A 21,636-nucleotide genomic window follows, 5' to 3' on the forward strand; every position below is an offset into this window, starting at 1 on the left:
ATTAACAAAAGACAACTACTTGCTTGCTTTTCTTTATCTATATATTTTTTGGAAGGGCTTCAAGAAAGGTGTAACCATCACTATGTAAGGAGATAGAAATCATCCTTTCTTCAGTTCCAAAATTGATACTTTTTCAATGTTTTATCAAGCTGTATTGAAGGTGATCTAAAACTGGAAAATATGGCTGCTATGAACATAAATGTCAATTTTATACTTCTATTTCAGAGAATCTATTCCCGTGTGGCAAGAGTTTGTAAGGTTAGAACATTATTTGTCTTCACTATCTTTATACCAGTTTTTTTCTTCATGTTGTACAAATAATCCTATTTAAAATTAAACAACAATCTTTTTATACAAATGTATGGTTACTAGGTAAATAATAGACTAAGTTTTGATAGAAATAAGAGTTTTGCTGCACCAAATGGTATTACCGTTATGCTAAATATGCAAGGACCACTTTTAACTTTGACTTGACATCATAGAACAGTAATTTATAATGATTAAGTCGCCAACTATTTAAATATTTTTGTATAATTGATAATTCACTCTTGTTATTTTACTGCACATCTCAAAAATTATTTTCCAGAGCGATAAAGGAGGAGATTTATTATTTGAAGACAATTGGACCACATTCAATAAGGCTAGAATGAATTGTTCTATACCAGGGAAATATCCATTTTATTTTGACCAAATACAGAGTACATATTTCCTAGAATCTGGAACTGAAAAATATTTCTTTGCAATTTTCACTACATCAGAGTAAGTTTTTATGTGTGTTTTATTTATAATCACACTCTAAGTTATCCAATATACCAATTTACAAATCATAAAAAAGACATCTAGACATCTATAGTCTTCAACAAAAGGGCTGGTGTCTATAATATATGTCAAATTAAAAATTGTCCAATCTACAAAAGAATGAAATAAAATAATAAACTCTATCAAAGCTCTTGGATCGAGGACAAAATGAGAAAAAACACATTAATATAACGAGACATCCACTTAATTGGAACAGGTACATGGACATGTGGTGGGATAAACTTGGTTTTAGCACTCAACCCTCCCCCTTTTAATCTTGATCAGATGAATAAAAATGGTAACATAAAAATCTACACAGGAGCTTATAACTTTAAACACCAAAACTTTAAAATAAAAGTATAATAAATAACAAATCAAATTACAAACAAAACAATAATATACAAAATATTCTAAGAATACTCGCTCTTGTTGAAAGCTGATTCACAAAATCCTTAAAACGCTGGTATGAGTTCATGCCTATCATATTATAAGATTTCAGACAGCAATGTAATAAGCTGTTCAGGTAGACACAATTTTGTATAAACAGTACAGAATTTCAATGCAGAAAACACAAAATGTTTTAGTCATGTTTCAAACTATAATACTCCAATTCCAAATATACAAGACTCAATGATGGAACAACAACAGTATACTTCTAGCATTCATCCATAGGTTAATTATAAAGTGATCAAAGTTTGAAGAACAGTTTTTAAACTTGTTAGCTTTATAAATGCACAAACAGTTATAATATAACATTGCTTTTTTCTCTCTCACAGAAATAGCATAGCAGGATCAGCAGTGTGTATTTACAACATGACATCATTCACTAATGTATTTAATGGGGCTTACAAATACCAGGAGAATGTGAGATCTGCCTGGATGAAAGACACTAGTGAAAAGCCTTTATCGGTGGGTAACAGGAAAGTTAGAACAAAACTCCATTTTGTATGAATTATGAAAGCCATTTTGTTAAGTTTCTGTCAATAATAAATCAATGTTATAGGAACATTTTCTCACTTTTCCCTCCCCATATTTAGAAAGGCAAAACCTGAAAAATCAAAATTTTCAACTAAATATTAAATGAAGAATTTCTGTAGAGGTTTGTTTCATATCAATTAGAGTTAGCATGAATAGATAAAAGGTAAAGTAAAAAAAAAATTGTGATGAGGAACCCAAAATTTTTATTGTGATCAAAATATGAAATAGAAGATCCACAAAGGTGGTGTATTAATCTGCTTGAGGAGGCAAAACATGACATATATAATGTGGGTTTATTTGTTAATTGTAGTGTCCAGATGATAGTGGTACAGATAAAAGATCATCGGATGATGGTGGTTTACGCAAGTCTTCACTGCAGATAATGCAAGCACAGAAATACCAATTGATGGATGATGCCATACAACCTCACACTCTAGACCCACTTGTGTTTGGTCAAAATGAAAGGTGAGATTTAAATTTTCAAACAGGAGTCTATAGACTAAAGATATCTTTTCTGGGTATATAAGGGTAAAGTTTCTTACACAAGGAGGGACTTCTAAATCAATTGAATTAGAAAAATAATCTGTAAAATACATTTTCCATAGATTGAATATTAGAAAAAAGAACCCTTGGCTATATGTTCTTTCTTAATTTAATATCAGAAAAATGCAATATATGAATTAGCAAATTCTTGTTTTTTCTTGTAGGTGGACACATTTAGTAGTTGACAGTGTCAAGGGCAAAGGTCAACAATACCATGTGATCTTCTTGGCAACTGTTGATGGTTATATAAGGAAAATGGCATATTTACCTCAGCTTAACTCGTCCTGTCTCATAGAAGAACATAAGATTGTACCTAATGGGGATCACAAACCTGTCAAAAATCTGAGGATATCAGAAGATAAGGTAGGTACCTCAGCTTAACTCGGCCTTTCTCATAGAAGAACATAAGATTGTACCTAATGGGGATCACAAACCTGTTAAAAATCTGAGGATATCAGAAGATAAGGTACAGCACAATACTACAGGTTCAAGAGCACCAGTTGTTTGTGTATTCTTTGTCCAACAATCAGTATCACCCATAAGCAGCACTTTCATTACCAGTGAATAGATTTCAGTACATTAACAGAATATTCATTACTTCATGCAGTTATGCATTTTTAATTGACATTTAAAAAAATATATATATTTCACAGGTGTGAGTGCATTAAAGAAACAATAAATGTTTTAACTTCCAAGCAAATATAACTGAAAGTACAAAAACAATGTAATTAAAAAGTCATGTCATTACTTTCAATAGCATATAATTGAAAACATGCTCAATTACAAATTACTTTCAAATCAAAATCATGCAATTGGAATTACAGTTTTGACAAACCAGTTTGGAAAGGAATATGATTTTTACCAGAATGCATTGATAGTTGGAACTAACAATTTAGTTTTTTTATTATGCAGGGTGCAGTGTATGTTACAGTGACTGGAAAAATCATAAAAATACCAGTACAAAGATGTGACAGATTTACTGATCAAGAGTAAGTATTATACTATTAAAAAGTTTTTTTTTATTTTCTACACCAACCTTTTCTTCATTTTTTTTTTGTAGAGGAGTGATGGTTTTGCAATAGTCAAAACATTTTCTCTGCTGTTAATAATAGTCCTGAAAAAAATCACTATAAAAAATGTGTTTGACTTAACCCTAAGATTGTCATAGGGGAATATATATATGAAGGCATACAAAAATTGTAATGTTAGTATTCCTTGTATAAGAAGTATAAGATGTAAAGTCTAAGCTACAGAATAAAAATATCAACTAGAAACTGGATTATTCAAACTATTTACATTCCAGTCTGTGTAAAAATTCCATGGATCCATACTGTGGATGGAACAAGGCTTCCAGTAAATGTACAACTGCTCCAGATAATGACCCCTCCATACATTACTGGATGCAAGACATCATATCCTGTCCAATAGTGGAACATCCTATTGATGGGATGTGGTCAGAATGGTCATCCTGGGAAACATGCCAGCAGACAGTTCCAGATCCTTCAGCAGGGGATTGCCTTTGTAGAACAAGATCATGTGACAATCCTAAACCTGCTTTTGGCGGGAAATCCTGTGTAGGATCAGTTGTGGAGGTCACCAATTGTACAGGTACACATCACATAGAAAAATATTTTTTTACATGAATAGCATATAGAAGCTTTTATGTTTTGACTGTTTTAAGAAGAAAAAGCTGTAAAGCAGTTCATAAAGTAACATCTTGATATATTTGTAAAAAAACTTTTTGTAATTTTGTTGAGCATGGCAGAAAATTATCACAAATGTTTCCTAAAAATAATTGTTGCTTGAATTAATTAAATTGAATGAACAGGTTATATTCTGTGAAATTATATTTTTACAAAAAAATATGGCCTAGTGAAGAATGTATTTACACAAGACTAAGATTCTTCTTGTTTCCAAGACAAATAATCAACAAGCAGTAGATCCTGGAAGCATACAAAAAAAATGCTACAATAACACTAAGTAAACAGAAGAATATTTGTTTGTAAGAGTGTACATGCTGATTATTATCCATTTAAAAAAGATAAGTATAACATCAACACAAATGAAATAATGCTACTGAGAGCAATGTGAAAAATGTGTAACAGAAAAACTTTCAGTCAAATTATTATGTGGGTGTAGGTGATGATCTCATCAGCAGAAATCAACCATCTATTTTATGTTTTATCCTTTATAGCACATGGCCAGTGGACAGCTTGGACTGCTTGGTCTAAGTGTTCTATTACCTGTGGGCACAACGGAACAAGATCTCGGAATCGTTACTGTAGTAATCCTCCGCCTAGATATATGGGTAGGGATTGTATAGGGTCTGACAGAGATGAGGGTTATTGTCCAGGTAACCCTAGCTGTCCAGGTAAGATCCTCTCTTGTATAGAAATAAGGTGGCATTATCAGCATTCTCCAATCCTAAAGCAGCAGTTGAAATTCCGTAAAATATAATGAAGCTTCCCATCGAATAGTTCAATTTTGGGCAAATTTCATATTTGACTTATAACATTCTAAAACATGTATCCATTTTAATAAAACAAAAAGTCTAAAATAATAACTTATAATGCATTTATTTTCCTTTTTTCTAGCTGATCAAGCCTAGTTCACGTGTAACCCATCTCTAGCTAAGAGGTTCAATTGAAGTTCACATGAATACAGATTTATTGAGGTCCAATTATTCACTTGCAAATGAATATTTCATTAGCAATGTTTTCTTGTTTTTACAATTATTGACAATAAAGTTCTTAATTGACAATAAAGATCTTATTTTATTTTTTTCTATATCTTGTAGCTAGTGCCCCTTTAAATTTAATAGAGTGTTGTTTTTTAGAACCACCTGTGGATGGTAGATGGACAGTTTGGTCACCATGGGGTGACTGTACCGCTGATTGTAATGGTGGAATACAAACACGGATACGTCGTTGTATTCAACCACCACCATCCCCCAAGGGAAGACCTTGTGAGGGAAATACTCAAGAATGGAGGATGTGCAATACCCATCATTGTCCAGGTAAAAATGTTTCAGCATTTCTCTCTGTATGTTTGTCAATTGTCTTGCAAATGTAAATTTCAAATTATTTTTTGTTTTGAAAAAAAAAAATGAATTATTTATTTAACTTTATTTTAAAGTTATTTCAAATGTCTGATATGTAAGATAGATAGACAGTTATAATATAAAGTATATAGATGTAATACTTATCACAGTTTGATGTTTTTTTGTCATGTTTGAATAATGCATGAAATCACAAAGTTCACAAAAAATGGTCATGATAAACAAGTATGTTTTATAGTATTTCATGGAATATTCCTAGAATGCATGGAACACACAAATTTTAGTACAATGTACATGTAATCTAATTTTCTATTGATTTCAGAGATAAGTAAGAATGCTGTAAGAATTTCTCTCTCGCTCCAAAATATTTTGGTCAGCATGAATTATATTTGATGCTTATGCATCATTGTGGTGCATTAAAAATAGCCCTATAATTAAACACACCAATATATTGTTAAAATTGACAATGGAAATGGTGATTGTGTCAAAGAGATGACAACCTGAACAAAGGGCAGAAAATGTTTATCAAACATATTTTCCAACTCAATCGTTTGAAGCTTAATCACTTTTATGATACAATACAATTTGGTTGTTACCATGGTTACAGCCTATTTTTCATATTAGATACTAATAGAATATACATTTAGGGCCAAGTGGTATTTTTTGAAATTCTTCAGACACATACTTATGCTTCAAAATATTTTTATGAACATTTTTATAACCAAATGAATACCAAACCTAGCATGCTTATATGAAAATTACCAATGATTTACCTCTGTCACAACTATTTTGTATAGGTTATCACATAATTCATTAATAATTCTAAATTAGGAAGCAAATAAAAAAACAATTTCAAAAATGTTATTACAACTTTAAAAATATGAAAATGTGGTATGATTGCAAAGAGACAACTCTCCACCAGACACCAAATTATATAAAATTTTACAAATATAGGTCACTAAGTAATTAGTTAAACACATTTGAGACACTGAGCATGATGATTTAATGACAGAATACACGTTTGTAGTCACTGCATGACACTAGCTTTCTATGTACTTTTCAGAATTAGAAAAATATGCACCATGGACCAATTGGATTAAAACAAATTCAACTTCTAGTGGACATTTTGAACAGAGATTCCGTTATATGTGTAAAGCAAATGTTCCTGATGTCAGTATGATAAAAACAAGCTATGTGAAAACACATACAAGGTTTTGTTTTAAAAATGATGGGACGTGTCACAAAGCAGGTGAGCTTAGAAATACTATAGACCCATTTTATGCTCCACTTAGTCGAGCAGTTAGAAGTATGTGCAAATACAGGAGACAATATTTCCGAGATTATTGCAAGTGTCGAACGTTAGGGATATTTTTAGTTTGTTCCAAGTGTCGTCATAGATAGTCCCAGTTTAACATCTAATACAATCACTGCCAAAGAGTATTCATCGTTATAATAGCAAACAGCATTGTGTGGTTCAGCCATTTTGTATACAGAATATTTGCATTGTGTGATTCCGTCATCGTAACCATAGCAATTAGTATGTGACTTCGTCAACATGGATGTGTGGAATACTAAAATATATAACAGCACATGTGGAATGTGGATTCTTGCTCTTCCACCTTTAGAATATAGACTCACAGAATGCGGGTTCATTCTTGTTACCATAGCAACATTTCCTTAGCAACAGCATGATGTATATTAACACCACTTCTGTATTACTTTTTGTTTTTGTTTATTTTGTACTATACTATAAGTAGTTATAAGGGCTGGACCCTGATATTTTTAAAGCCAGTATATTTTCACTTGAATTATATGTACCTATTAAGTTGTTTTAATTAATGCCTCATTCACATGTATATTTAATTCGATTGAATTTGAATCGAAATGCCAATCAAATTCGCTAATCGCGTTCACACACTCTTCTTTTTTTATTCGAATTAATTCGAATTGACTTTTGTCAATATGAATTAAAGTTAAGGTCGTTTGGACAGTAAAGTGGATTTGACATGAATTGCAATCTCGAATTAGAATTGATGTTAGGATGTAAAACGTTTCTATTACGAATTAAACTAATCGAATTCGAATTACGTGTGAACTCAGCATAAGTATAAGATATCTTGATTAATGTGCTGATTATTTAATGTGAACTTTGTAATTTTGTTTCTTATTTTTATGAATCGTTTTTAGTACTTAACAAATCTACACAGTTTAAATTAATGGAATTGAATCAATTACTAAATTGTTATTTCCCTCCATATAAATCATAAGTTTAAGATCAAGGAACTGTGTATGTTCATTGACAATTTTCATCACTGAAGTTATTCCTTGTAACGTCTGCTTAATCAAATCTTCCAGAACTGAGCATGAATCCAAGTCCAAATATTGTTATGTTGTTATGCCAATCTCTTGTTATTTCTTCTTTATGTAGTACAATGTAATCATATATATATGTTTCTCCTAAAACATTTCCTGCATATTCTATTAATCTAAATAAAAGATCCTTGTTGTCTTTCTTTGAGTCTCTCGAATAATTCATAGCCCAGTGGCTGATCCAGAAATTGTCATAAAAGGGGGGCCACTGACTGCCTAAGAGGGTGTCGGTCATGCATCAGTGATTCCCTTATTTATTCAACCAAATTTTTCCAACAAAAAGGGGCGGAATTGGGGCCCTGGGCCCTTCCTATAAATCCTCCTCTGTAGCCAAAATACTGAACCATCTTAAAGAGCTTTGCAAAAACTCAATATTGTTACAAAAACTAACCTATGCTGCAATGTTTCTTGAATTCAGTAACAAATTTTAAAAATTAAATTCAAAATACATGCTTGGAATATGTAAATAAAAGCTAATGTGATTTTTATATAAGAGATTATTGTTTTTGTCTGACCTGATTGAATTCCAGAGATACGATATGTATTTGTTACATGTACTTGCAGTTTTCAATGCAATTGCATTGATAGTGTCATCACTTCTGAAGAACATTTTGACTGGTTTAAAGTAGAAACTATCAACCAGTTTTCTAATATTAAGTTTTAGTCTTCTTTGAAAATATTGAGGCAGGAATCCTTAGTCTTAGGTCCTCAACTAGAATATTTTAGTTTTAAGTATGTTTCAGAAGTAAAAAATGTCTTCTTTATCTTTCTACAAAGCAGGCAAGAAATTAGGTTTACTTATCTCATTGAATAATTCATAGGGATGTTTAATAATCACATCTGCATAACAGAAAATTCGATTATTCCAACACTTAATAGATTAAGTAATGATGAAAATGGCAATTTTTTTTTACATTCTACAAATATTTTAATCAGTGCTAATATTGTACAGATGTAAATATAAGATTTATTTATATTTTTGCATTTGTTTTTTTTATTTTTACATTTATATATAATTATATATATATATATATATAGTGCCTTGTACATTTGTAGTGTTTAATTTTCTATTAGAAATTCAAGGAATGGAGAAAAGAACCTAATTTTACTTATACTCAAAGAATCAAAGGTTTTTCTTTTCATTTGAAGATTTTCCAATTGTGAATCTCCCTTATTGATTGTAATAGATTTTAAAAGAGTTTACACATTGTTGGTACAGACAGGTGACAAAATCAGGGTTTAGGAAAGAAAAGAAAAATGGTATGATTTCATTATGTAATTCCATTTCCAATTTGACTATATGAGGACCACTTTGCAATTTTTCAATCCAAAAATGTTAAAAGTGTCAGATAATCCAAATGACTGGTCCATCAAGACCATTCATTCAAGTGCTGCAAATCTTTTAACAAGAGTAAAATTCCAAATTATGTAGAGTTTTGATAAGCTCTATTTCTCCTTTGTTTTAGGAAAAGACCCAGTTCAAGGGAATAAATAGTTAAAAACAAAATTAAAGTTAAAAACTGTTATGTCATAAATAATTTGTAATTGATTGATCCATGGTCCACATTACGGAAAGGGGGAAATGATATGTATTTCAAGATGATAAGACTTTAAACATGCTTTAAGTTAAGCAATGGAACAAAAAGGGGAAGTAACTAAAAAAAAAATAACAAGAATTTATATGCAAGGAAGAAATATAAAATGTACAGATGAAATGAATGAGAATAATTCATAAAGGATATATATGTAAATAAATGTACTTTAAAAAAGACTTTTTACAAATTGTGTGTATGTAGCTTATGATCTATGTTGTATATAAAGCCTTTCTAAGAATCAAATCACCGTAACAGTTCATTTCAGACAAAATTGGTAATGATTGTATGACATGTATGTATATTTAGTAATATTTATTTGCATATATTTGATGATTTTGTAGAGACTATAAGTGACAGCCTTGTCTTATGATATTAATGCAAACAAGAACAATAAAAAATGTGACTTATTAACCTTGATGATTTAATACATGCCTTACCATACTGTTGGAATTATTTCAACTAGATTTATCAATTGAATAAGATAAACTGTCAGAAAATATTAAATAGTTATCAAGATGATACAGTCTTATAAAGACAAAAAAAATTGTGTCAGAATCTTCAGATTCCTTCAAGGACAATAAACAGATACAACTTATTTACTAAGACAACACACTGACAATGGTTTAGGAACATACTGCTTGTCTAAAGGTGTCAGACCAGCAATTCACTTTGAAGTCTTTCACCTTCTCTAATTTCGAAAAATACGTGAAAGGAGCCCTTCCCCAACAAGAAATATTACTTTTAGTGTCATTGTATTCTTAAACTAACCATCAAATTAGCAGAAATGAACATTTTGGTGGAAGAAAAATGTATTCAGTCCCTTTTGAGCTAAAATTCACTTATCTATGAATTACATTAAAAGTTGAGAATCAATGCGCTCCATAGAAGACTTTTTTTTTTAAAGATTACCAGAAAATCAAGGGTTACTTTAAGTACAAGTGGCCTTCCGTACGCTCATGATTCATTGTTAGACTTTAAACGTTAGTTGAAAAAATTGACATGTTGAAAGTCAATACACATACAATTCAGGATATACTTGGTTTCTATGAAGTGAAAATTAAGGTAAAATATTTAGAATCTGTGGAAATTAAAATAATGGTTGAATAGATGGGGATTTTAAATTGGTGGTCTGACACCTTTAGATGAACACTGAACTCACCCCTTTAAATTTTTATCATAGAAGATTATATACACTTAACATCAGTTCAGTAAAGTACTTGACTTTATGACAGTGGTATCCTGGACAACAACAAAAACAAATATACTTAAAACAGTACTAAATAGTACATCATGAAGAAATAAGTGTAATTGTTGAAAAAAAGGCATTAATTGCAGATATATCAATCATGCTGTCCTACACTCTAATATTAGTGGCTGTATATAAATATAAAAATATGGAGATGTGGTATGATTGCCAATGAGACAAATATCCTTCATAGTCCAAATGAAATGGACATAAGCAATTATATGTCATTGTACAACCTTCAACAGTGAGAAAATCCCCATTACTGAGTAGTCGAATAAAAAACACCTGACACGAAAAATTGCAAACAATTCTAACTAACAGCCTTATAACAAGTCAATTTACAAAAAAAAATCTAATATGGCAGATATGAACCTTAGACAACCACTGAATTACAGGCTCTATAAACAACCTAATGCCCTATGGAATGTTCTTGGAATATTGTACTTTTTTATAATGCATTCTTGTCCCATCAGAAATAGCAAGGAACCTAACAAAGGTGGGTGGCTGGTCGTCTTGGCAACCATGGTCACACTGTTCTAAAGATTGTGGAGGAGGAACTCAACACAGGAAGAGATCATGTGATAATCCTCAGCCAATGGGTTTTGGAGAAGACTGTTCAGGTCATGACATAGAAGCTAGGCAGTGTAACATACATTCTTGCCAAGGTAATCCCTCAAATTTCAATCTTAAAGCATTTTGTTACTAAAAATACAAAGAGGCAAATTAAGCTATCTATGAATAATATTCTTAGAACCAGTGAAAAATTTAGGATACCAGACTTTTACTTATTTAGGGACGACATCAAAAGTTCTATATAGGATTAAAAACTTAATTCATATAGTTTTTTCACTGACCCCCCTCTTAACTTGATTTGGGAAAAATTGATTTACCAATAGGGATATATGTAAAAATCGATTTTAGATAAACAAAACTTGCAGAATTTTAACCCTCTCACCCCAAACTATTTGATTTAAGTTTTTTATCCTACATCGATCTTTTGATGTCGTCCCTTAACTATTCAACCAATTTATTATATCCTGAGTTGTATCAAACATAAATGTTCTTCAATGTTTATAAAGGCCCTAAAATGGCCCTCTTGTTTACCTCAAATTTAAAATTATGATTTATTGACCAATATCACAATGAATCATAGTTAATACATTGACTAGATAGGAAAAGAGCTTTTTGTTGAAAATTTACATTCCTGCTTTTTACTGATGACGTCACAAACAGTACCCATTTTTATTTTCCCGGAAAAATCAATGAAAATGGTTAATTTTGCATTGATCATTAGACAGGAAACATAGAGTGCATACGTCCACAAAAAAGATCTTTGAACAGAATGTTTGTAATGACATTTTGTATGTGTAACTTGAATATTTAGTTTGGTGACACCTGTGCTCTATCATGTATGTTTCCTTGTCCTAAATTTGATTGAAATCCGGCAAATTTTGTCAAATTTGTTTAAATCTCTTATTTTGACCTATTTTGAATGTAGAAATCAACCCTTTGGAATAAAGCTTTTACACACATTGTTCTATTTTACTTTTTCACATGTCTTTAAGACAACTTATAACATATTTTATCTTGTACCATTCAATTTCTAAATCGGGGCCAAATATGGCCCATACCGAACTGACTCCTTTTTCTGCTACTTCAAAAATTAGTTATATGTTTCACTTACTGATCATTCATTTCTCCTATGAGTACACACAGTATTTATTTTTGAAGGTGTATGGGGATGTTGGTCAGAATATTCTGTATGTTCAGCTACATGTGGACATGGAAGTCATGTTAGAGTGAGAAGATGTGACAGTTCTGTTCAAGGAACTAAATTTATTCTTCCTTGCAAAGGACAGGACACTGATTACAAGCCATGCACAACTCCCCTTTGTAATGGTAAGAACATACAATATAATACTTAGATACAGAATTAGTTCATTTGCCTGATTTTGTTTCATTAGTCGATGTGTAATGGTATGTACTTACAGTTAAACATACACATACAAATGATGGAGTTTGTTTAGTTGAGAGTACAAGTTATCTTAAATGAAATATTATATATTGAAAAAGAAAGTAAATCATAATTAGTTTAGAAGCATGCACAGTACATGTGTGATTTAGATTATACTCTAACTTTTCATGAATTAAATTCAAGGAAAGAGTATAGAGAAGGAAAAGATTTCCAAATGTCCTTCCTATTACTATATACATTTTTTTTTTACTGTATACAAAAATGTATAACCATAAAGGATTCATGTTCTACATGTCAGGTCAAGATATGACAAAAAAACAAAATGACATCCAAAAATTCAAACAACAACGCACCACTATGCTTTTAATGAAACAGGATTGGTTCAAAGAACAACCAAGAGCTTAAAACATCAACTTTAAACACCAACCTTCAATCAATCAAACAATGTAAATTTGTGTTCGGTCTCAGTTCTTTATTTTTTACCATATAAACTGCTTAGTTATAGAAATCAAACCTACCAGGAGTAATTCTAACAAATGTTGACAATATGATGTTCTTTATAGTATCAGCTGGTTGGAATCATTGGTCTGAATGGACTGTGTGTGGAGTAGAAGATTTACAATATCGACACAGACAGTGTCAAATAGACCATCCCTCAAATGAGGAATGTCAAGGTCATAGAATAGAGACTAGCAATTGTGAATATATACCATTCAGTAAGTATGCTTTTGGATACAACTGGAAATGTGAAAAGGTGTTGTTTTATCAGTAAAAATTTATTACAATAGTAAACTATTTTAGTGTTATATATTTTTAGGCCCCATTTATGGGCATTATGTTTTCTGGTCTGTGTGTCCGTTCGTCTGTCTGTTCATTCAGTCGTTCGTCTGTCCCGCTTCAGGTTAAAGTTTTTGGTTGAGGTTGTTTTTGATGAAGTTGAAGTCCAATCAACTTGAAACTTAGTAAACATGTTTCCTATGGTATAATCTTTATGATTTTAATGCCAAATTAGAGATTGTATCCAATTTTCACAATTCACTGAACATAGAAAATGATAGTGTGGATGGGGCATCTGTGTACTTAGAACACATTCTTGTTAATTTTGTCATATGTGTCAATTTCTATTGTGCATTATATTGCTTACCAAATGAACAATTTCTACAGAAACTTATTCAATGGGATAATTGATCAGTCAAAATTTTAAATATCTGGACCAAGAGGAGATGATTCTGTGGAAATGTTTCATTTGGTTTGCTATAGATGATACATTACAATAACTGTATCACAAGCCTGAAGTTGTTTACCTCCTTATCCATTAGTCTTTAGTCTTCAACCATAAGAAGAATACATGATTTTTTTTTTAAATGTGTAGTTAAAGTGGTACCAAGCATCTTGACAAAAGTTAATTTGGCTTGTTTAATTTTCATAACATTTGAACAAAAGATTTACTTTGACGCTTTGACAAAAATATGAAAATTTCTATAAAAAAAACCAAACACAAGCACTTTATCAGAAAAATTTCAGTGGATTATTACATATCAGTTTGACAAACACTTATTTTCAAGCAGCTCAATATTTTATTAACAAAAGAACAGGATTGAAACATTCAGCTGATTTTGCAGAGTTATCTTCCTGTAGTGTTATTTGCCACCTTAATTCTTGCTTACAAAACATTATTTTACTATATTTTAGGAATTGGTGTGGCACCTATTAAAGAACGAGAAGAGACGGAGAAAAATTACTCTTTGTTAAACCTGATAGTTGTTGCATCAGGGTCTTTTATTTTTGGTATTATGTTGACTATTGGATTATATTTATGCGTTAAAAGTTGTCGCAGCTTTAGAAAATTTGATTTAGAAAAGGAAAGAAAGAAAAATGAACAGCTCAATAATGGAAAAAGAAAATCAATGTCATCACAGCTTAGTTTAGATTTTTTGACAGTGAATAACAAAGTGTTTGATGTTAGCTCTTTACAGATCTCAAAACAAGATAAATTTGTATCAAGTAAGAATTCATTGAACTCTTTAAAGAGAAAGGAAGCAATGCATACAGATTTGCAGTTTATTGACGGGTAACATTTACAATCATTGATCATGTGATTCTCATTACTACTTAGCACGGTTTGCTTAATTTATATTCTATATTTAGGAAGGGGTTTTCCTTCTGTGAAATGTAAACATCTGGGAAGAATTATTCTTTTCAGTGTATTGTTATACAATAAATGCAGAAACTGCCTTAAAAAGATAGACAATAATAGTAAAGAGAACAGGAATTACTTAGATTTAAGCAACTATTGGTCATTGTTTGGTCTAAAGCAATGTGCATAAACAATACCATATAGTCAGACAAAATTGGACAAAAATGTTTTTACTACAAAACAAAGCATTTATCCCTACATATTAATGATCAAATAGATGACTGGTTAGTTTATTTCATGTAGTCACACTTAAAAAACATGTGGTAAATATATATATGTTTTTCATTTGACATGTACTTTGTTTCATTCTCATGATATTTATTAAATGATTTGACCAAACAGTTGATAAAGATTAAAAGACAATGAAAGCTTTCCTTAAAACAAGTCTGAAAAACAAGCAGATTATGAAAATCTTTTTGAACAAATTAAGAACATCAGTAGGGTTGTTGATATGAATAAAATGGTTATTCTGATGCCTGTGACTATAGATGGATAGACTTTTATTTGGACCACCCTGGTTGACAGAATAAGTAAAATACACCAGTAAGTTGTTTGAAATGGAAGTCTTGTCAAACCAAAGGGGATTTCAACAGTATTTCAACTAATTTTGTGCCTTTGTATTGGACCAGATTATGTGATTTGTCATTGGTTATGTTACAACTATGTATATAAGAAAAAATTATTTATGATTTAGTTTTTAAAGTTATTGTGTATATTTTTATTTTATTTATAAGATTTGCTGTACTGTTATCTAATAGTCTTTGATAATCATTTACTGTAAGCCAAGAAAATATTTAAATACCCTATCACACAGTACACAGTACATGTAATAACTAACTCCTTTTAAGAATTGGTCCAGATAAGATCAGCTAACAACATGAATATCAGGAAACATCAGTTTCAAAGGTATGTTGACCAACTTTCATTTAAGAATTGAATGCTTCTTTTTGTAACTTCATTGGGGTGTAAAAGCGTTGACCAAAGTACATTTTGTATGAAGCGCTTATGAAGCACAGAAGTGCTTCAGTCTAAAAATGTGTGCATTGTCAACGCTTTTACAACCCTATGAAGTTACAAAAAGAAGCATTCAATACTTATACCGGTAATTACATTTTTAGCTAGAATCATGAAAACACGATTTTTATCAAGTTTTTGTTTAATTTACCTGTGCACTTTATTATGGGACCTTGCGTAATCATGAATGATAAGTTTTATTGTGTAATGAAGTTGCTTAAGGAATAATGCGAGATTGTAGTGTAGCCAATCAGAATAACATATTGTAATGAAACATACATCTAATGTAATTATAAAAGGATGATATATTCATATTATTCAGCCTATCACTTTGCTTTAGAGTAGATAACATTATATCACCACAAGCAATACATATAAATAATTCTACAAAGAGAAATTTTAGTCATTTAAACAGTCAGTGTTACAGATAAATAATTTGTCAGGTTGGTCTCATTTGGGGTCCAAGCGTGATAATGGATTGACCAATTTTTTGTAAGTGTGACTTATGGAAGTCTTATTATTTTACCTGAAAAGGGGAAACAAAGTTTGGCTAGACAAATGAAATAACAAGCATTATTAATGTTCATGATGGTTGGACTAAATACAATTAAAATGTTAATATATTTCAAAATGAATATTCTGTTTTATTCATTTTCGTCAAGTCTGAGACTTTTGTCGCCAAAGTGAGACATAGCGATCCTTCATTCTTGGACAGAAGCTTGTTTATGATCAAAAGCTGGTACCAAGAAGGAAATTTTATTAACATTACATACACTACAGTCTGCAGTTAACAATTTTTAAAACATTTATTAGATTCATAAGGTAGGCAAGACACTGGATTACTTGAAACCCTTCCATTTTTTTATGTTGTTCATGAAATATTGCAGAAAATTTGTATATACATCCTGGATACATATGTATCATAAGTTGTAAATAGTTTCATACTTCTATTTAAATAAACAATGCACAATTCAGATTTGCCTCATATCATCTATTAGAAAACAATTATAACATGAATGTTACCATATCAGATTTTTTTGTATCTTCTGACAGCATAGTTTTGGGTGATGAGCAGTGATTATAATATATATAACACATAGCTTATACTCCTAAGAGGATGATAGAGCAGATTGTTAACCAGAGAAAACATTGTCTATCGAGGCAGAGCAGAGGTGCACAATATTTTTTTTAAAGGATAACAATCTGCTCTTTCACAAATTCATCTTTGTTTTGTTTAATTTATTATACTGAATTTTCTATCATTATTGTCTTTTAAATTCTTAATTCAAAGAACATACAAATGTATTATGATTGCATGTTCATATCAACTTTACAGTTAATAGAAAAACAATAAAAATGAAGCAAGATTGATGTATTTTCAAAATTATTTGGACAGTCTGAACAAGTTTTAAGGCCAAAACGTAGATAGTGATGAACATTGTCTTCAAAATTGTTGATGTACATTCAATTCATTGTAATTTCTATTCATTGTCCTTTAAACTATTAGTTTTTGATTGGTGTGCACGAGAGGGTTTCATATGAAAAAATGTATAATTGAGATCTACCTGTACCAGAGACATATAATACATGTCTACTGTTCCTTTTAACATAGATAACTGAAGACTGAGCAATAAAAACCTCATCAAAATCTGGAGGTGAATCTCAGGTGTTCAAAAAATGTAAGCTGTTCCTGCTCCACATGTGGCACCTGTTGTGTTGGTCATGTTAGTACATAACCTTGTTATACATCTAATTCTATAGGTCATACATGGGGGAAGGTGATTGGGATTGTAGTAACGCTACTTGAAACATATCAGCTATCATTTGTGAACGACCTGAAATCACCCCAAGTTTTTGGTGGGGTTCGTGTTCCTTAGTCTTAGTTTTCTATGTTGTCTACTATTATTTGACGTCTGTTTTTCTTTTTTAGCCATGGCGTTGTTAGTTTACGGTCAAACTGCTCCGTAAAATTTACAAAGGGATGATTTCAACTTTACTGCTTCAAAACTTTATTTAATAGCTTCATTGTGAGCAGCTACCAAGGCAACCATGATAGAAAACACAAGCCCTGTAATATCAATTTAGAGATATACTCCGTATGCAGGCGCTGCTGGAATGTTGCCTACGTATATAGAAATATAAAATGCATAATTGGGAAGCTGAAATCGTGTCTTTTGTCGTCAGGATTTGTTGTCAATTTCTAGACATATGAGGCAGACCTAAATGTTTCTGTTGTATCCTATGTTCAGTCCGATGGGATAAATGTCTTCAACATAAATCAGCCAGGAAATTTTGAATTATTCAGTGAGAGAAAATCATCTATTTAGTGGAACGTAAAGTAAAAGAATACTGCCAATTTCTGTTCTTTCTTCCCAAGAGGTTCCTGTATGAAGCCAATCTAATATGAATAAAGGAACAATGCGGCAAGAAGAGAGGTACAGTTCGTACCATTAGAATGCCAACTGTTTGTTGAAAAAAAAACGTCCTCCAGATGCAACAAATATGTTGTCAATCAAGAAATCAAACATCTTGATAATGTCAGTTTCAGAGATTTTTATGTATGAATCAGAGTGATTTTTTTTTTAACAAAATTGGACTTATCCCTTCCTTAGACAAGATATCTACTCTGGTCATTCTTTTTAATAAAAACAAGATAGGATCAACTTAAGCAATTGGTCTTTTAGTTCGGAATTAGGAATAATTGCAAAAACGGTAGAAAAATCAAATGTTTTAATACTATTGCAAGATGAAAGAGTCTTAGATTGTAAATACTCTAAGATCTTTGGAACATTTCAGTATCCATATCTAATTCACGCAATCTCCAGAATAGGTAATAGGTAATTTCACAAAGAAATTGAAGCCCGGGTTTGGTTGATGTTATAATTTAGAAAACGATTCCTGGGGCACTTGGAAGACCCAGCAATATAACGTTGTTTGTAAAGGTATCATAAGGAATATAAAACAGACCTATGATTATCCAGGATGCCTTCTTTGGTTTCCAAGTAAATTGTATATCAAGCAGTTTATGTTATGTGATTTGCACACACAAACGATGCTTTTATCTACAACGATAACAATTTATTTATCATGGATGTTGGACAAGTGTTTATTTTTTCCTCAATATTGACACACTTGGACGACTTTACAGTAAAATCTATGACAAACGGGATGCTTTCAAGACCTTTCAACTTTCCTATTATCAATTTTCCATTTCTCAGGAGTAATATACCTCTGCTCCGTCGTATGGTGTTTATAAATCTAAATTGATACGTTATGCTCGTGCATGTTCACACTATACAAACTTCATATACAGGAGTGTATTCGCAGAAACTGCCGAAACTGTGGTTTACATGATATAACGACTAATACAGATGTGTTGTATTTCTGTCACGTAATGCTGTCATTTTTGTGATATTCTTTAATATTGACATATAAGCGGGAATTGTGGCTAGTCTTAAAACCAGGATCTAACTATTGACACCACTGGGTCGATGCCACTGCTGGTGGACGTTTCGTTCCCGGGGGTATTACCAGCCCAGTAGTCAACATTTCTGTGTTGACATGAATATCAATAATGTGGTCATTTTCATAAATTTCCTGTTTACAAAACTTTGAATTTTTCGAAAAACTAAGGATTTTCTTATCCCAGGCATAGATTACCTTAGTCGTATTTGGCACCACTTTTTGGAATTTTGAATCCTCAATGCTCTTCAACTTTGTTCTTGTTTGGCTTTATGAATATTTTGATATGAGCATCACTGATGAGTCTGATGTAGACGAAACGCGCGTCTGGCGTACTAAATTATAATTCTGGTACCTTTGATAACTATCTACTCAGCATTTGTTTTTTTAAATTCCTGTACATGTATCGTTTCCATGTATATTTTTGTTTGATTTTGCTGCACTTCAGTGTTTCTGTTGTTCCGTTTTTATACGACCGCAAATTTTGAAAAAATTTTCGTCGTATATTGCTATCACGTTGGCGTCGGCGTCGTCGTCGTCGTCGTCGTCGTCGTCGTCGTCCGGCGTCCGAATACTTTTAGTTTTCGCACTCTAACTTTAGTAAAAGTGAATGGAAATCTATGAAATTTTGACACAAGGTTTATGACCACAAAAGGAAGGTTGGTATTGATTTTGGGAGTTTTGGTCCCAACATTTTAGGAATTAGGGGCCAAAAAGGGCCCAAATAAGCATTTTCTTGGTTTTCGCACTATAACTTTAGTTTAAGTTAATAGAAATCTATGAAATTTTGACACAAGGTTTATGACCACAAAAGAACGGTTGGGATTGATTTTGGGAGTTTTGGTCTCAACAGTTTAGGAATTAGGGGCCAAAAAAGGGCCCAAATAAGCATTATTCTTGGTTTTCGCACAATAACATTAGTTTAAGTAAATAGAAATCAATGAAATTTAAACACAATGTTAATGACTACAAAAGGAAGGTTGGTATTGATTTTGGGAGTTTAGGTCCCAACAGTTTAGGAATTAGGGGCCAAAAAGGGACCCAAATAAGCATTTTTCTTGGTTTTCGCACCATAACGTTAGTATAAGTTAATAGAAATCTATGAAATTTAAACACAAGGTTTATGACCATAAAAGAAAGGTTGGGTTTGATTTTGGGAGTTTTGGTCCCAACATAATAAGGGGCCCAAAGGGTCCAAAATTAAACTTTTGTTTGATTTCATCAAAATTGAATAATTGGGGTTCTTTGATATGCTGAATCTAACTGTCATGACTGTGTATGTAGATTCTTAACTTTTGGTCCCGTTTTCAAATTGGTCTACATTAAGGTCCAAAGGGTCCAAAATTAAACTTAGTTTGATTTTGACAAAAAATAAATCAGTTAGGTTCTTTGATATGCTGAATCTAAAAATGTACTTAGATTCTTGATTATTGGCCCAGTTTTCAAGTTGGTCCAAATCGGGGTCCAAAATTAAACTTTGTTTGATTTCATCAAAAATTGAATAAATGGGGTTCTTTGATATACCAAATCTAACTGTGTATGTAGATTCTTCATTTTTGGTCCTGTTTTCAAATTGGTCTACACTAAAGTCCAAAGGGTCCAAAATTAAACTTAGTCTGATTTTAACAAAAATTGAAATCTTGAAGTTCTTTGATATGCTGAATCCAAAAATGTACTTAGATTTTTTATTATGGGCCCAGTTTTCAAGTTGGTCCAAATCAGGATCTAAAATTATTATATTAAGTATTGTGCAATAGCAAGTCTTTTCAATTGCACAGTATTGCGCAATGGCAAGAAATATCTAATTGCACAATATTGTGAAATATCAAATTTTTTTTTAATTAGAGTTATCTTTCTTTGTCCAGAATAGTAAGCAAGAAATATCTAATTGCAAAATATTGTGCAATAGCAAGATTTTTTTTTAATTGGAGTTATCTTTCTTTGTCCAGAATCAACTTAAATCTTTGTTATATACAATATACAATGTATATTCACTTTTTACTACCAACTGATGAATTAAAATAATCTTTACCATTCAGTGATAACAAGCAGTTTTTTTACATCTTAATATTTTATGATGTATTTAAATGAGTAGTTATTGTTGCAAACTCCATTAGAAATTTTAATTGAGATTAGTTTTGGAATAAGGGAAAGGGGGATGTGATTAAAAAAATTGGGTTCAATTTTTCTCATTTGAAATTTCATAAATAAAAAAGAAAATTTCTTCAAACATTTTTTTGAGAGGATTAATATTCAACAGCATAGTGAATTGCTCTAAGAGAAACAAAAATTTTAAGTTCATTAGAACACATTCATTCTGTGTCAGAAACCTATGCTGTGTCAACTATTTAATCACAATCCAAATTTAGAGCTGAATCCAGCTTGAATGTTGTGTCCATA

The 21,636-nt window shown here is 31.3% G+C and overlaps 1 protein-coding gene across 6 annotated transcripts in view; it reads left to right on the top strand.

The window, feature by feature from the left end:
- LOC139512667 (semaphorin-5A-like) overlaps nt 1–15,525 on the top strand; it is a 92,968-nt gene extending 77,443 nt beyond the window's left edge. For 5 of the 6 annotated variants that reach the window (XM_071300453.1, XM_071300454.1, XM_071300452.1 and 2 more), the window contains 14 exons: nt 226–258; nt 587–759; nt 1,575–1,707; nt 2,087–2,241; nt 2,484–2,682; nt 3,232–3,308; nt 3,623–3,927; nt 4,514–4,690; nt 5,156–5,335; nt 6,441–6,626; nt 11,062–11,253; nt 12,320–12,487; nt 13,127–13,279; nt 14,256–14,771. In XM_071300453.1, the coding sequence (XP_071156554.1) occupies nt 226–258; nt 587–759; nt 1,575–1,707; nt 2,087–2,241; nt 2,484–2,682; nt 3,232–3,308; nt 3,623–3,927; nt 4,514–4,690; nt 5,156–5,335; nt 6,441–6,626; nt 11,062–11,253; nt 12,320–12,487; nt 13,127–13,279; nt 14,256–14,638 (2,514 nt within the window). In that variant the 3' untranslated portion in view covers nt 14,639–14,771. Of the gene's footprint in view, nt 1–225; nt 259–586; nt 760–1,574; nt 1,708–2,086; nt 2,242–2,483; nt 2,683–3,231; nt 3,309–3,622; nt 3,928–4,513; nt 4,691–5,155; nt 5,336–6,440; nt 6,627–11,061; nt 11,254–12,319; nt 12,488–13,126; nt 13,280–14,255 lie in introns of all 6 variants that reach the window. The other variant, XM_071300451.1, reaches the window with a different exon arrangement.
- The last annotated feature ends 6,111 nt before the right edge of the window (nt 15,526–21,636 follow it).

The sequence above is a fragment of the Mytilus edulis genome, chromosome 2 (assembly GCF_963676685.1).
Source record: "Mytilus edulis chromosome 2, xbMytEdul2.2, whole genome shotgun sequence".
NCBI lineage: Eukaryota > Metazoa > Mollusca > Bivalvia > Mytilida > Mytilidae > Mytilus > Mytilus edulis.